We start from the raw sequence: 17894 nt of genomic DNA on the forward strand, positions 1-17894 counted from the left end.
AATTTATCTCAAATTTTCTATAAATAAAAAAATTTTATTGAATATTTTCTATAAAAGAAAAATTTTAACAAACATTTTCTATGAAAAGAAAATGTTAACGAATATTTTCTATATAAAGCAATTTTTAAAAAGAATTTTATATAAAAAGAAAATTTTATGATAATTTGCTATAAAAAGAAATTTAACAATTTTTTTTTTTCTTTAATCAGAAATTTTAAAAATTTAGAAAAATTTGTTAAAAAGTCCGAAGTTTGTTTTATAATTACAAAACGTTCCGGTTATGGTTTGAAACCGAAATAATTTTACTCCGAAAACTAGCAACATTTAAAACAGTTATTATTTAGGAACTAACGTATTAATTAGTCAAGACAACAACCGTTCAATTTAGCTACATAAAGTAGTGGAATGTAGTTGTGTATTGTAACTAAGTTATGCTACACAACGTTAGATGGCGCCACATACATACTAACTAATAAATATCAAAAGTAGACATCATTTATTATTTTTATGGAAAAAATAACATGTTCCTATTTTGAAAAATATATAAAAATTTCTGATATATAATTTGAAAATCTTAAAATTTAATTGAAAATCCTAAGTAATTTACTAATTTTTTTAATGTATGTTTGTATGTGAATCTGTTAATTTTAAATTAATATAAATTAAGCAACTTTTTATAGACGTTTAATACTAGGGGCAGGAGCAGCGGGCAAACAATTAGGAGCATATTTTTTGTTACTGTTAATTAAGCTATTTGCTATTATAAATGAAACACATTATTTGTAAATATTTTTATATTGATTTTTATTTTTCCATTTAACTTTTTTTAACGGAAAAGGGAAATTATTTGAAAAATAATTAAATCATAAGTTAGAAAAATGAGACAATAAAAAGCATGAATTAAAGTACTCATCAAATCAATAAAAAAAAAAATTTAAAAGAATTTTGAGAATTTTTGTTAATTCGTAAACGAAAATTGTTTTTATTGCCAAAATTTACCACTTCTTCTATGTTTTAAATAAAAAGTCATATTAACCTACTGAATCAGAAAGTTTTTAAAATGAAATACATATAAATATTTAATAGTTCAACTAATTTGTTCTTATTCGAAAAACTATTTGAAAATAATCCTGAAATTGTACGAGTAAAGCTGAGTTTACAGTTTAAATTCGAGCTTAAGTATGGAAAATTAAATTCTCTACGTATGTCAAAAAACTAAATAACAGGAGTTCAGATCTAGTTCAGTTCTAGTTCAGTTCTAGTTTAGTTCTAGTTCAGTTCTAGTTCAGTTCTAGTTCAGTTCTAGTTCAGTTCTAGTTCAGTTCTAGTTCAGTTCTAGTTCAGTTCTAGTTCAGTTCTAGTTCAGTTCTAGTTCAGTTCTAGTTCAGTTCTAGTTCAGTTCTAGTTCAGTTCTAGTTCAGTTCTAGTTCAGTTCTAGTTCAGTTCTAGTTCAGTTCTAGTTCAGTTCTAGTTCAGTTCTAGTTCAGTTCTAGTTTAGTTCTAGTTCAGTTCTAGTTCAGTTCTAGTTCAGTTCTAGTTCAGTTCTAGTTCAGTTCTAGTTCAGTTCTAGTTCAGTTCTAGTTCAGTTCTCGTTCAGTTCTAGTTCAGTTCTAGTTCAGTTCTAGTTCAGTTCTAGTTCAGTTCTAGTTCAGTTCTAGTTCAGTTCTAGTTCAGTTCTAGTTCAGTTCTAGTTCAGTTCTAGTTCAGTTCTAGTTCAGTTCTAGTTCAGTTCTAGTTCAGTTCTAGTTCAGTTCTAGTTCAGTTCTAGTTCAGTTCTAGTTCAGTTCTAGTTCAGTTCTAGTTCAGTTCTAGTTCAGTTCTAGTTCAGTTCTAGTTCAGTTCTAGTTCAGTTCTAGTTCAGTTCTAGTTCAGTTCTAGTTCAGTTCTAGTTCAGTTCTAGTTCAGTTCTAGTTCAGTTCTAGTTCAGTTCTAGTTCAGTTCTAGTTCAGTTCTAGTTCAGTTCTAGTTCAGTTCTAGTTCAGTTCTAGTTCAGTTCTAGTTCAGTTCTAGTTCAGTTCTAGTTCAGTTCTAGTTCAGTTCTAGTTCAGTTCTAGTTCAGTTCTAGTTCAGTTCTAGTTCAGTTCTAGTTCAGTTCTAGTTCAGTTCTAGTTCAGTTCTAGTTCAGTTCTAGTTCAGTTCTAGTTCAGTTCTAGTTCAGTTCTAGTTCAGTTCTAGTTCAGTTCTAGTTCAGTTCTAGTTCAGTTCTAGTTCAGTTCTAGTTCAGTTCTAGTTCAGTTCTAGTTCAGTTCTAGTTCAATTCTAGTTCAGGAAGAACTGTATCAGATAATTAGAGAGGGTTAGTTAAGATTTTATTGGTAATGAGATTTAAAAATAAAAACATGATTATTATATCCCAATTTCTTATCCCTTACTGGAAAACTTCTTTAAAAAAGAAAGTATTCGTATTCAAAACAATTTTTGAAGTATTTTTACAAATATTTTATTAATATCATTTTTTTGTTGATTGTTCTTTTGAAATCGTTATTTTTTTAAAAATAATAATCATAATAATAATATAAGTATAACTTAAAATTGTTATTGTTTTTAATAAAACTTAAAAATAAAAAACACAAATTTTAAATAATAAAATACTTAAAAATAATTTTTTTAATTTTTTTTCTTTTTTTTCATAAGTCAAGTGATTTTAGGCAAAAAACAAATGCTTTTTTTGAGTTTTTCTTTCTAAAGAAACTAACAATAATTGAGGATGTTTAATTTCAAAGTTAAAAATTTCGAAATAATAAAATAGATTTTGAAATTAAAAAAAAAAAAAAATTATCAAATTTAAATGCTGCTTAAACTACAAATTTAGCTGAAAATATAGGGAAAGAGAAATATTAAATATAAAATACTTGATGGATAAAATTAAGGCTTAAACGAGAAATATATTGAAATAATTTTTTTATAGATAATTAATAATAATAATAATAAGTATTGAAAATAATAATAAAATCATTGGCACAAGTTGCAGTCTAATATTAAAATTATAAAAATTATTAAATTGTTTAAAAAAATAAGAAATATATACAAAATGTTTGGTTAAGAGAAGAGAAAACATATTAAACATTAAGATTATTAAGGTTAAAATTAAATATTAAGGATTTGATCTGGTTTTTTTAGAAAATATAAATTGCACTTAAAGAAATAATTAAAAACTTAATTTGATATAAAAAAAAAAACTACTTAAAAAACTTCTAACAAAATTCAAAAATAATGTCGGGTCAGTATTTTGAAAAATAAGTGCACTTAAGTGGGTGAATTTTTCGATTTTCTTTTGGAATCGAAAAATATATATGTAACAACATTTAACAAGATTTTTTTTTTTTGGATTTCTTCCTTTTCTCAAAATAAGGCTATAGCTATAACAATTATGATGCCAATAATTATAAGACACAGTGTAAACATATCATCGGTATTGATGATACCTAATGTACAAGCGACAACTAGATGCTCTAAGAGAGTCAAACTATTCACCATTTGACGTTGTTCACCCAAAACATTAACCACCATATTGGAGTTGGCTTTCGAACTGGTTGAGGGTAATTCATCGGGGTTTTGTGGCTGCCAGACACGCAATCTTAAGTCAGTTTCAGTAGTGGTAGTAGTAGTAGGAGTTTCTTCTTTGTCTCCTTCAGTAGCTTTTGGTATATCTTCTGATTTATCCATTTCCTGTTTTAAATTTTCACTTAACTTTTGACAATCTTCAGTTAATTGTTGCAAACTTAAGTTGTCTTCTTCTAGAGAGTCTTTTGTGGATTCCTCTTTATTAACACTAAATTCATAATTAATTCTCTCTTCCATGATATTCATTTCTAAATGTGGTGTCTCTATAACAATGCTGCGCTTGCGTAAAGGTGTCTTTGTTTTAGTTTCCTCTAAACATAATGACTCTTCAATATCTAGTTTTAGAGAGTTGTAATTCTCTCTTAAAGATTCTTCTTCCTCTGCTTCATTTTCCTCTTCCACTAAACAATCTATTTCTTTGAGTTCTCTTTCTCTTAAAGCTTTTTCTTCTAAAGCTTTTACCTCTGCCATAATCTCATCTCTAGCCCATATAATTCTCTCTCCCATTAGCTCATGATCTTCTTTAGCTAAAGCTAATTTCTCTCTTAAAACACTTTGCTCTCCCAAAAATTCTTCTGTTTTCTTAAGATTCTCTTCTAGCAGAGTGCGTTCCTTTAAACTCTCCTCCAGTTCCTCAGCAGTGGGTAATCTGGGAAATTCCTCTACTTCCTGGTCTTCCAAATCTTTAACTTCCCCCAACTTTTCCTTACTCTTAGTAGCTATGACCACCTCGCTCTTAAAACAATTTCTAACCTCAAAACGTGTATTGTAATTAGAACTCAATTGTAGACTAACATTTTGTTGGCCCAAGGGAAAATCAGCTAAACTAACATTACCCGAATCGGGATTAGAGGAAGTCTCCTCCAAAGAACTTAACGAATCAAATTGTGTTAGAGGTTGTCCCTCGACCTCCTGCACTTCCCTCATCTTATCTACAAATATACTTAATTTACTAGCATAGATCTTATTAAAATTAGCGGATAATTTTACAGATTCCTCTTTGATTTCCACTAAACCTTCCGGTATAGTTTCTAATCGAGATGAAGAGGAGGGCGTAGATGCAGATGACATGGGAGTAGAGCTAGCATTATTAGTAGTATGTGTACATGAGTTGGGGTTTAATAACAACAATAAACAATCATCATTAGTTTTAGCACAATGATCAATATTATCGATAGTATTAGCAGTAGTATAACATTCTGGGGGGGATGCAGCGTTAGTTTTTAGTTTATCTTGCTCGAGCAATATTAACTCTGGCGTAGTAGCGTGTTGGTTATTAGTTGTCACATCATCTTTACCTGAATTATTTTGTAGTTTTTTCGCTGATTTGGACTTTTCTTCTATGCCAAAGATCATGGCCAATTCTTCGGAGGAATTGTATTGAGATGGCGATGAAGAACGTCCCCGCTGGGTATTGGACGCTATGGTGGCACTGCAATTGCTGATGGGTGTAAGATTTAGCGGTGGCGGTGAGGGTGAATAGCTGAAAGTGCTATTGGTGGTAAGATTCGGTGTAGCACTGGTTGTCGATTGTACATCGTAGGATGTGGTGCTGAAGGTTTTAATGGGATCAGTGCTGGGTGCATGAAAATCACTACTGGGTGATTTGATATAATCACTGGACGAGTAAGGATTAAAAGAGGTAATACTCGACGAGAAACGTCTACTGCCCGAGGGGCTGGAGGACTTGGCCAAACAGTCACTGGACGAGGAGAAAGAGGAGGCAGTGGTACTGGAACCGGGTGCCTTAACAACTTGTTGCTGTTGTTGGTGTTGTGTTACCACTACCGGTACAGCCTTCACTTTGACATTTTGTTCTTGTTGTTTGGCTTGATATTCACATTCCTTCATTATTTGATCAATCTCCTCGATTTGCTGTTTTTGCTTTGGTTTATTGCTGCTGGGTGGTTTACGTGTCTCTGTAAGATTAGAAGTGTTCAAATCATTGGTTGTTGGGTCTTTTGTAACCTGTTGCATATTACACGTTGTAGCCACCGCTATATCCGTTTGATTGAGATTGTCATAGTCATGACCATCCGCCAAATCGCTTAACTGGCGCATACATCTTCTAGCTATAGCTTCAATATTTGTCGAATTTATGGGATCTAGTTTCTTGATCAAGGTGGGCATAACTAGATTGTCTTCTTTTGACGGTTTGCTGTCAGTAGGTGTTTGTGTTACCCGAACGGCTTCCTGCACCACTACTGGTGGTTCAGTGGTTACTATATCCTTAAGTATCTTTTCACACACCTTATTGGCGGCCTCTGATACCTGATCGATGGCCTTTATCAATTTATCTTCTTTGTGCAGTTTACGTGGTTTGGCCACATCATCGCCTTCGTTTGTAGCATTATCGGGCAAGGTGTCCAACAGCATTTCACCACATTTTTTGGCTGCCTGAGACACTTTTTCTATTTCCTGTAACTCCTTGACCAATCTCTCTTCTTCGGGATTGGTTTTCTTAGGTTTGGAGGCGGTAATCAAAGCTTCTTTTCTTAGTTCCTTTAATTCTTGTGTCAATTTTATGCTGCTCTCTTGGGCATCTTGAGCTATCTTATTCAGAGCCTCCTCCATTTTATGGGTGTCTGTATTTTGCGGTTCGGGTGTAAGAGATTTACGTGGCATGGGTACCGGTTTAGGGGGCTTTTCTTCTTCATGACCCGTAGTGCTTAACTTTTCGGGTAGCTGACATATGGCTCCTCCCTGGCTGGGATGACGAAATGGTATATTGGACTTTTTCACTTGATTTTGTTCTCTATCCTGTTCCCTAAGATTTTGCAATAGTTTCAAAGTGGTGGGTATATCACTGGCCGATTCATTTTTATGTAAATTCGACATACTGCCTGAACGTTCCAGGTTTTTGGTTAATTCCAAATAAGAATGCAAATCGCCGCCGGAAGGTTTGGCTGCATCTCTTTGAATCAAAGCATAGATATTGGCCGATTGGGTACGTGTAGCACGATTTTTCTTTAGTAAACTACTCGAAGGATATTGGAATTTGCCTTTATTTTCGCCCGGATCTTTGCGTAAAGCCCGTACCGCCAAATCATCTTTTATTACATCTGGAGCTTTGGCAGTTTCATAAGCCACTGGCTCTTTGCGTTTAGGTGTTACATGCAAATAATCAGTTTGTGCCGCGGGCACTATGGGTCCTAATGGGATACCAAATGGTGGTTGTTTTTCCGACGTTTTATGTTGCAAATTGGCCAATTTTATATTACGATAGGCAACATCATCGCGTACTGGATCTGGTTCTCCAGCAGGTGAGTCTTCGTCATCATATTCATCGGCATGGGCTAAAGCATATTTCTCAAAATCATTGGGAGTAGCTACACGCTCTTTCTTGGTTTCTGGTTCTGGTTCGGTTAATCCCAAAGAACGATAAATTGCTTCCAATTCATTAATGGCCTCCTCCAAGTTGGCCGGTTTCTTGCGTGGAAAACTCAACTGTGGTATATGAGGAACACCACTTAGCTTCCTCTGCGGTGGCTGAGGAGCATCAAACAAGGGATTATGATGTTGCTCGCGACGTTCATTAACATATTCCTCATATTTATTGGGTGTAGTGGGTATTTCCCCTGAACGTCTATGATAATGATTGGGCATGGATTGGGTCTTATTGTCATCTTTGTTTCGTATTTCCACATAATTATTGCTGCTATCCTGAGTAGGTTTGATATGCAAAGATCCGCATATAACACTATCCACTTCATCGCCTCCGGTGGCCGGGGGGGAGGTAGTGTTTTGCATAGGTGAAGTTTTATTTTTGGGCTTATAAACCTCCGAATACATGGGCACTTGATAGGCTCTCATTTCTCCCACACGGGAGCTAGACACAGAACGTGGTTTCATGGTTACCTCGACACCAGCTGAACGCTGTATATCTCGACCACGTGGTGCTGGTGTGGGTGTATTCACATTCTGGGCAGAACCCTCCAAACGTTTCCAGAATTCTGTAGCATTGGTCTTAGTAGGCGATGTTGGCAATCCACTCTTAGTGGTGCGCAAAATGCCATTCGATTGGGGTTCATTGATGTCATTCTCAAATGTGCTCGGTTCCAGCATATGTATGGGTTTGCGAGAGCGTGGCGTAGCATCGGCAACATAATGAAAATCTAAACCATTGGGCAAAGATTTCTTACCAGGTTGAGCATCTCTTTCGGCTCTGGTAATGAATCTACGATTAGTTGGTGCCGCAGTTTGCTGATTTGCCTGATTGGGTGTAATATTTAGCGAGTGTATGGATTGATAATGGGGCTGTTGCGCCCAAATCTTGTCATCCGATACACAACGACCATTTAAACCCGATGTGGGCAAGACCGGCACTCCTGTTTGATCAAAGGCATATGAAATAGGTCTCAAATCCCCAGCACTGCCATCCTGAAGATGACCACTAACATTTACCCTCCTTAAAGGATCCCTTGGAGGTGGTGGTGGCGGCATGGGTTTATTTTGCAATCTGCCATTGGCATTTTGCAAGTGTATATGACTGTCATAGCTAATGCTACGTTTGGTATCATTGACCGAGTTTTGTAAGTTCTTTGGTTGCTGCTGTTGCATTTGATTCCATTGGACATATGGCGCCATATGTTGCAAACTATTCGTATTACGCAATTTGGAGTATTGGCCGCTTTGGGAGGTGGAAGAACGCATTTGAGGCTGAGGTTGTTGCGGTGCAGCCACTTGCTGTTTGGGAGGCTGGTAAATCGATAAAGGCACCGGTTGGGTCTTCCATCTTTGAGTAGGCTGTTGAGCATACATAACGGGAACCTGCCCGTGACTAACCTCACCATCACGCGATAAACGTTTGTAGTAACGTTCATTGCGTGCAGCCCTTGATCTACGACTTTGGCCATTATTGACATGAGCCTGACCGCCACTATGAATACTTTCATCACTGCGGTATTTGGCAAAAGTGGTAGAATTTAGAGAGATTATCTCCTCTTCCGAAGAGGAACCTACCACCTCGGCGGCTGTTACACCATTTGTGGCCAATTTTTGCGCCGAACGCTGTTTAGCCCGGGCCGTTCTACGATCCAAAGAGTGAGCAGATCTACTCATCATTTGTTGTTGCGTTTGAGGTACATGCGGCAGGTACTGTTGAGAATGATGCAAACGCTGTTGCGGCTGTGGCGCCTGCACTTGAGAATTATTTTGATAATAAGGCTCCTGAGCCGGTACAGTTTCCACAGGCAAGAAAAATTCATTATCCACATGTTGCACTGAGGACGAACTCAAATTCTGTGAACTATTTCCCGTGTTGCCGGGACTCACAATGACATGATCAAAATTACCGCTCATTAACTTGCTGCCACGACTAGCAGATTTCGATGATTTGGTTTTCTTATTTGGCGTTGAAGTGATGGCGGCCGCAGAGTTACTAGCGCTGCGATTATATTTTGGCGCGGGCACAAAACCAGCCTTACGGTCCTCTTCCGACGAGGATTCCGATTCAATTTCCTTCTTACGACGAAAGAAGCGTCCAAAGGACCATTTCTTATTCGAGTTATTGGCATTGTGACTGGCATTCGAGAGCTGCGAACCGTTGAGGGAAGAGTCTTTTTTATTGTTGCTACTTAAATGAAATCGTTCCATATCGCTGTCGATGATTTGTATTTCGTCGATGTCGACGTCGTCGTCTTCTGGTTGCAAATGCTGAAGGTGATGATTACGAATTGATGTTCTCATTTGAGAGATGAACTTCTTTTGGTAGGGGCAATGTGGTCGCCACGACGATTGGACAGTCTGTAAAGAGAGGGAAAGAGGGATAAATTAAATAAAAATCGATTTTTTAAGAAAACTAAAGGAAAAAAGAATGATAAAATGAGAAAACAAAATAATTAGAAAAGAGAAAGAATTGATTTAAAACTGAACTATAACTCAAGTAAAACAGAATTAGAATTGAAAACGAACTGAACTAGAACTGGACTAAATTAACTAAACTAGCACTTAACTAAGACTGTACAAGAACTGGAATCTAGAGCTGAGCTAAAACTGAACTAGAACCGAACTAGAACTGGAACTAGAAACTGAACTAGAACGGAACTAGAACTGAACTAGAACTGAACTAGAACTGAACTAGAAACTGAACTAGAACTGACTAGAACTGACTAGAACTGACTGAACTGAACTAGAACTGAACTAGAACTGAACTACGAACTAGAACTGAACTAGAACTGAACTAGAACTGAACTAGAACTGAACTTAGAACTGACTAGAAATGAACTAGAACTGAACTAGAACTGAACTAGAACTGAACTAGAACTGAACTAGAACTGAACTAGAACTGAACTAGAACTGAACTAGAACTGAACTAGAACTGAACTAGAACTGAACTAGAACTGAACTAGAACTGAACTAGAACTGAACTAGAACTGAACTAGAACTGAACTAGAACTGAACTAGAACTGAACTAGAACTGAACTAGAACTGAACTAGAACTGAACTAGAACTGAACTAGAACTGAACTAGAACTGAACTAGAACTGAACTAGAACTGAACTAGAACTGAACTAGAACTGAACTAGAACTGAACTAGAACTAGAACTGAACTAGAACTGAACTAGAACTAGAACTGAACTAGAACTAGAACTAGAACTGAACTAGAACTGAACTAGAACTAGAACTGAACTAGAACTGAACTAGAACTGAACTAGAACTGAACTAGAACTGAACTAGAACTGAACTAGAACTGAACTAGAACTGAACTAGAACTGAACTAGAACTGAACTAGAACTGAACTAGAACTGAACTAGAACTGAACTAGAACTGAACTAGAACTGAACTAGAACTGAACTAGAACTGAACTAGAACTGAACTAGAACTGAACTAGAACTGAACTAGAACTGAACTAGAACTGAACTAGAACTGAACTAGAACTGAACTAGAACTGAACTAGAACTGAACTAGAACTGAACTAGAACTGAACTAGAACTGAACTAGAACTGAACTAGAACTAAACTAGAACTGAACTAGAACTGAACTAGAACTGAACTAGAACTGAACTAGAACTGAACTGGAACTGAGCTAGAACTGAGCTAGAACTGAACTAGAACTGAACTAGAACTGAACTAGAACTGAACTAGAACTGAACTAGAACTGAACTAGAACTGAACTAGAACTGAACTAGAACTGAACTAGAACTGAACTAGAACTGAACTAGAACTGAACTAGAACTGAACTAGAACTGAACTAGAACTGAACTAGAACTGAACTAGAACTGAACTAGAACTGAACTAGAACTGAACTAGAACTGAACTAGAACTGAACTAGAACTGAACTAGAACTAACTGAACTAGAACTGAACTAGAAATGAACTAGAAATGAACTAGAAATGAACTAGAACTGAACTAGAACTGAACTAGAACTAAACTAGAACTGAACTAGAACTGAACAAGAACTGAACTAGATTTTAACTAGAACTGAAATTCCAAAATTCCTTCATCTCCAATGATTTAATTTTTATCACAATTATGTTCAAATATATTTCATTTGTGGAAACAATTTTAAAATTTGTTTATAACTCATTAAAATATAATAAATTTTCAGAAACCCATCTACGCATTTCACACTTGAGATTTATAAAATAATTTAGTAATTTTTCGTCACCTCATTTGTTTCTTGAGAGAACATTAAAGAGAATTTTCACATTTGTTTCAAGACGTATTTAGCTAGCCCACCTTTGTTTATATTTTAATTTGTTGTTTTTTACAAATATTAAAAAATTAAAGAGAATTTATTAATATTTTTTTTAATAAATTTAGCTTATCACACAAAAACAACGAAAAACTTTTTGAGAATTTGGCAAAAAAAACTAGTTTCCTGATAATATTTTCAAACTAAAAACAATAAGAAACTTTATCGCTAAACTTTTCTATGATGTCAGAGGTTGGTTGTTAGAAAATGTCTAAATTAAAATCAAATATATTTTTCAACATTTCTCTTGATGTATTATCAGCATACATATGTATTTATGAATAATAAAACAAAATAAATCATAAAACAGATGTAAGACCACAACAATTTTAGACATCTACAAACGTTGTATTGTTTTTAAAATAAATATTTACATCAGCAACCTTGTTCAAGTTCAATTTTCGAGGAGGAAGAGGTGGGAAGGGGGCCAAGATAAGTGCGTGTATTAAAATTAAAATAATTATAGTTTTTTTGTGTACTTTATTTTGTTTAAAACATATCGTAGAAGAAAAATGTTTATGTTAAAAAAAATATGGTGAAACGAGGGTTAATTCTAAAATGAGTTAAGGGAACTAATTATTAAAATTTAAAACTCTTTTTAAAGCAAAAAACCGATTTTTTATATTGAAGTTAGAGTTATCTGAACTTTACTTTAGAGTCTTTATATTTGACTGCCTCGTAGACTATATATTGTTTGTATTATATTGAACTTTGTGTTAAATTTTAGCACAAGAACTGAGAAAGATATCAGGCATATTATTTAAAAAAATTTCATATTTTCATATCTAAAAATAGTTCGCACTTCAATAAAAAAGCTGTAAATAGTTTTAACTGATAAAATCGCTATCTATTCTATAGAGACAACTAAAATAAGCAAAAATTCTCACTAAAACGAATTAGTCAGTTTTGAACCAATACTTAATAAGATGAATCCTTAATAATGGTCATTAATCGGGTATAATCCTGGAAATACAGCAGTTAGTTTCTATTAACATATTCTTTCATACATCAAAAAAAGTTAACAATTTAATTGAATCAATTAAATCGCTATTTTGTTAAGGACTAAATGTTACTTTTAAAATATATTAAGATTATTATTAAATTATTTATAGATTCACATATTTACAACAAAAAACACACACATACACTTTTTGCAACTTTTTCATTATAGCCATGATTGGGGAATTCAGGAATGATGTTGTTACCACTTAAGTTGCTTCTGCTATTACTATTAATATGACTTAAATCATTTAATTTGTTAATGTTGTTAATAGAATTATTGTTGTTGTTATTGTAATTACTATGACCACAACGTATATAAATAAATCCCTCATTACTACGTGACGAAGCGGATTTTTTATTATGATTTTGATTGTTATTATGACGTTTTAAAGGAAATTTAAACATAATGACTAAAGTTCTTTACGTTTAGAATTTAACAATTAATTATTTTTATACATAAAAACACAACACACTATTTTACAATTTAGCAAAAAAGAAAAATTAAATAAAAAAATATACACATCGAAGCAAAAACTAAAAAAAAAAACAAAATAAATTAGAAAATATGTTTATATTTAGATAGATTGAAACAAGTACAAGATAGAAGAAAATTAACACTTTAAGGGTAAGTTGTTTTTAAATGTATTCAGAAACTACAACTGAACTAGAACTGAACTAGAAAAACTAGAACTGAACTAGAACTGAACTAGAACTGAACTAGAACTGAACTAGAACTGAACTAGAACTGAACTAGAGCTGAATTAGAACTGAACTAGAACTGAACTAGAACTGAAATAGAACTGAACTAGAACTGAACTAGAACTGAACTAGAACTGAACTAGAACTGAACTAGAACTGAACTAGAACTGAGCGAGAACTGAACTAGAACTGAACTAGAACTGAACTAGAACTGAACTAGAACTGAACTAGAACTAAACTAGAACTGAACTAGAACTGAACTAGAACTGAACTAGAACTGAACTAGAACTGAACTAGAACTGAACTAGAACTGAACTAGAACTGAACTAGAACTGAACTAGAACTGAACTAGAACTGAACTAGAACTGAACTAGAACTGAACTAGAACTGAACTAGAACTGAACTAGAACTGAACTAGAACTGAACTAGAACTGAACTAGAACTGAACTAGAACTGAACTAGAACTGAACTAGAACTGAACTAGAACTGAACTAGAACTGAACTAGAACTGAACTAGAACTGAACTAGAACTGAACTAGAACTGAACTAGAACTGAACTAGAACTGAACTAGAACTGAACTAGAACTGAACTAGAACTGAACTAGAACTGAACTAGAACTGAACTAGAACTGAACTAGAACTGAACTAGAACTGAACTAGAACTGAACTAGAACTGAACTAGAACTGAACTAGAACTGAACTAGAACTGAACTAGAACTGAACTAGAACTGAACTAGAACTGAACTAGAACTGAACTAGAACTGAACTAGAACTGAACTAGAACTGAACTAGAACTGAACTAGAACTGAACTGAACTAGAACTAAACTAGAACTGAACTAGAACTTAACTAGAACTGAACTAGAACTGAACTAGATCTGAACTAGAACTGAACTAGAACTGAACTAGAACGGAATGATTTTGAAATATTTTTTTTTCAAAGTTTGTAGTAAAATATTTTTAGTAATTCATCAACACTTGTCACGTTCCTTAAAAGGTTAATTTCTTGTTGCTTGTACTTCAAATTTATCATTATTATATATTTTTTTGCCGGAAAATTAAATAAATAAATAGAAACATGAAAACACACAACACAAAATAAAAATATTGTATAAGAAATGAAGAAAAAAAAAACTAACTAAAACACCAGCAAAATGAAATATTGGGCAAAAGGCCAATGATTTTTTGAAAAGATTTTGAAAAAAGCAAATATTTTTTAAGGGATCAAAATAACGACACAAATTTTAAAAATAATGATCGAATGAGTTTTAATAGATTATTACAACACCAATATTTTCCTCTTTAAAAATTTTAAAATTTTTTTCTACTTTAATTAAAATCACAAATATTTTATACTTTTTTTTTAGAAATTCAAACAATTATTTCGTTTGTTCTAAATACGGTGGATATTTTTAAACCAAATTTTTTGTCAAAATAAAAAACAAACAATAAAACGCTGATCACTTGTCACAAACAAAATAAATTTACGTTTCAGACTGTGTGTGTGAGTGAATGCCTGTCTAAATTGAGTTACAACTTTAATTGTTGAATATTTTTTACGAGCAGCGAATATCCGATACGGTGGTGTCTTAAATAAACATGATCGATTTTATTTTTATTGATTTTTTTATTTCGATTTTTAAATATTTACAAAAACTCGACACGAAACTTAAAAACGGAAAAAAAGAACTATAAAAAGACGCCAGAAATATACGAAACAAAACTAAAAATCTAAACGTATTCTAAAGTAGCTAGCTGTCTTTAGCTGTTGTAGCGAGATTGGAGACTAATGGCGTTGAACAATTTTGTGGCACCTAAAAGCCACCACATTTAAGAATATAAAAAATTCAGCCAACAACAAACATATAAAAAGTTTAGCAACAACATTAAAAGGCACAAAAATATAAAAACACAAAAAATGCGTTAAAAATTGTTCACAACAAGATCATTGAGTGAGAAGAAAAAAATATAATACCAACAACAATATTAAACATTATCACTCTCACTAAAAATAAAAACTAAATTCTACAAAAGAGTAGCAAAGAAAGAAAAAAAAAACAAAAGAGAAAATCTTTACGAACTGACCTATTGTTTGCTTAAGAGAGGGAATGGGCGCAAAAATCTTTTGTAAAGAAGTGTTAACAGAAATATAAATTTTATACTTAAACCACAAATAATGTAAAATGGAAGGTATTTTCATTTCATTATTACGTTTGTAATTGACTTCTTAAAACGTAAATTCCACATTTGAAAACTGAACAAATATTAAACTAAATATTTGTTCAGTTTTCAACTGAATTATAAATAGACTGGAACTGAATTAGAACTGAACTAGAACTGAACTAGAACTGAACTAGAACTGAACTAGAACTGAACTAGAACTGAACTAGAACTGAACTAGAACAGAACTAGAACTGAACTAGAACTTAACTAGAACTGAACTAGAACTGAATTAGAACTGAATTAGAACTGAATTAGAACTGAATTAGAACTGAATTAGAGCTGAACTAGAACTGAACTAGAACTGAACTAGAACTGAACTAGAACTGAACTAGAACTGAACTAGAACTGAACTAGAACTGAACTAGAACTGAACTAGAACTGAACTAGAACTGAACTAGAACTGAACCAGAACTGAACTAGAACTGAACTAGAACTGAACTAGAACTAGAACTGAACTAGAACTGAACCAGAACTGAACTAGAACTGAACTAGAACTGAACTAAAACTGAACTAGAACTGAACTAGAACTGAACTAGAACTGAACTAGAACTGAACTAGAACTGAACTAGAACTGAACTAGAACTGAACTAGAACTGAACTAGAACTGAACTAGAACTGAACTAGAACTAGAACTGACTAGATGACTAGACTGAACTAGAACTGAACTAGAAATGAACTAGAACTTGAACTAGAACTGAACTAGAAATGAACTAGAACTGAACTAGAACTGAACTAGAACTGAACTAGAATTGAACTAGAACTGAACTAGAAACTGAACTAGAACTGAACTAGAACTGAACTAGACCTGAACTAGAACTGAGCTAGAACTGAACTAGAACTGAACTAGAACTGAACTAGAACTGAACTAGAACTGAACTAGAACTGAACTAGAACTGAACTAGAACTGAACTAGAACTGAACTAGAACTGAACTAGAACTGAACTAGAACTGAACTAGAACTGAACTAGAACTGAACTAGAACTGAACTAGAAACTGAACTAGAACTGAACTAGAACTGAACTAGAACTGAACTAGAACTGAACTAGAACTGAACTAGAACTGAACTAGAACTGAACTAGAACTGAACTAGAACTGAACTGAACTAGAACTGAACTAGAACTGAACTAGAACTGAACTAGAACTGAACTAGAACTGAACTAGAACTGAACTAGAACTGAACTAGAACTGAACTAGAACTGAACTAGAACTGAACTAGAACTGAACTAGAACTGAACTAGAACTGAACTAGAACTGAACTAGTACTGAACTAGAACTGAACTAGAACTGAACTAGAACTGAACTAGAACTGAACTAGTACTGAACTAGAACTGAACTAGAACTGAACTAGAATTAGAACTGAACTGGAACTGAACTAGAACTGGACTAGAACTAAAATTGAGGTAGTTCAGTTCTAGTTTAGTAGAACTGTCGGGTAATTCACATTCGTCACTGCCGGCTTCAAAATCGAACATTCATTGTAATGCGTGCGCAGGTTTAATAGATTAAGTTGAAACAGTTATGACTAAACTTAGGTTGTTGTTTTTTGTGTGTCTATTATAATTATCTGCATTTAATTTTAATTAATACAATTAAGTTCCTCTTTGTTATCAATTGCCACCAAAAATGAAAGTTTAGTCTGTACTGTTCGAATATCTCTTTTAAATTCCCATGAATTTAATTGATTTTATTCCTAGGAGTATAATAAAAATAAAATTAATTAAATTATATTTGGCTTTTTATCACAGTAAAGGGAAATAAAAAATGTTTGGCCAAGAAAGTCTAACAAAAATAAATAAAAAAATATATTAACTGAATTTTATGTTTAAGGTAGGAAATTTTCTGCTAAGAAATTAATATAATGATTATATATTTTTTTTTAAAATTATACTATACTATTATTATACTATATGCCAGACATAATGGCGAGAAGTGTGAAGCAATTTGTTAAATTTGTATTTTATGAATAAATACAAAATGATTTTGTCTAAAATTTTATGTATTTTTTGATCCTTAAATGTTTATATACCATTTGCTGTTATAATTTCTGCAAAATTATCAACTTGAGATTTTAGCCGATTTATTAAGAATGACTTATTTCTCAATTAATATATGGCAATATGGGTATTAAATTTTAGCAAATCTTTAGTAGATTACAACAAAAATATAAACTTTTACAAATCGTTCTTTATTAACAAAATTTTGCAATTTATTTGTGAAAAGTAAGTTATTTTATTTTCTACAGGGTGTATGATTGTAATATTTTAAAACAACATTAGCAATTCGATTTTTTATTTAATTGTTGTTGATTTTAATCTAAAAAACAAGGTTGAATGAACTTTTCAAAAGCAATAAAAACTAAAAAAAAGATATCTGTTTAGTAGGGTAAGTTAAAAATGATGTAATTATTTTTTCTTAATAACACTAAACGCAAATTTAAAAATGTTACAAGAGTATAAAAGTAACTAAACAGTTACGTCTAAATCTAGATAATTTGTTTTGCCAACAAGTAATTAGTTATAAAGTGATAGACCTAACATATTCTTTGAAATTTAAACTATTTTCCCGTTTAATTCGCCCCTTAAGCATAACACTATTCCTAAACAAAAGTTCTCTTTATTCTAATTTCAATTTGTAAACCATTGAGTTAGAATACTAATAAAAAAATAACAAAATTCCACACCTAATTAGCAAAAATTTGAAGCAACAAAAATTTT

General features: G+C 32.9%; 1 protein-coding gene across 11 annotated transcripts in view; it reads right to left on the reverse strand.

Annotated features, from left to right (window-relative positions):
• Positions 1-2605: 2605 nt before the first annotated feature.
• LOC119606763 overlaps positions 2606-17894 on the reverse strand; it is a 105741-nt gene continuing 90452 nt past the window's right edge. For 3 of the 11 annotated variants that reach the window (XM_037960342.1, XM_037960340.1, XM_037960341.1), the window contains one exon: positions 2833-9309. In XM_037960342.1, coding sequence (XP_037816270.1) covers positions 3343-9252 — 5910 coding nt within the window. In that variant the 5' untranslated portion in view covers positions 9253-9309 and the 3' untranslated portion in view covers positions 2833-3342. The other 8 variants (XM_037960346.1, XM_037960337.1, XM_037960336.1 and 5 more) reach the window with 8 other exon arrangements.

Source organism: Lucilia sericata, unplaced genomic scaffold (assembly GCF_015586225.1).
Source record: "Lucilia sericata isolate MDLA Ls3-8-SP2 unplaced genomic scaffold, ASM1558622v1 Contig000620F_arrow, whole genome shotgun sequence".
Lineage (NCBI taxonomy): Eukaryota > Metazoa > Arthropoda > Insecta > Diptera > Calliphoridae > Lucilia > Lucilia sericata.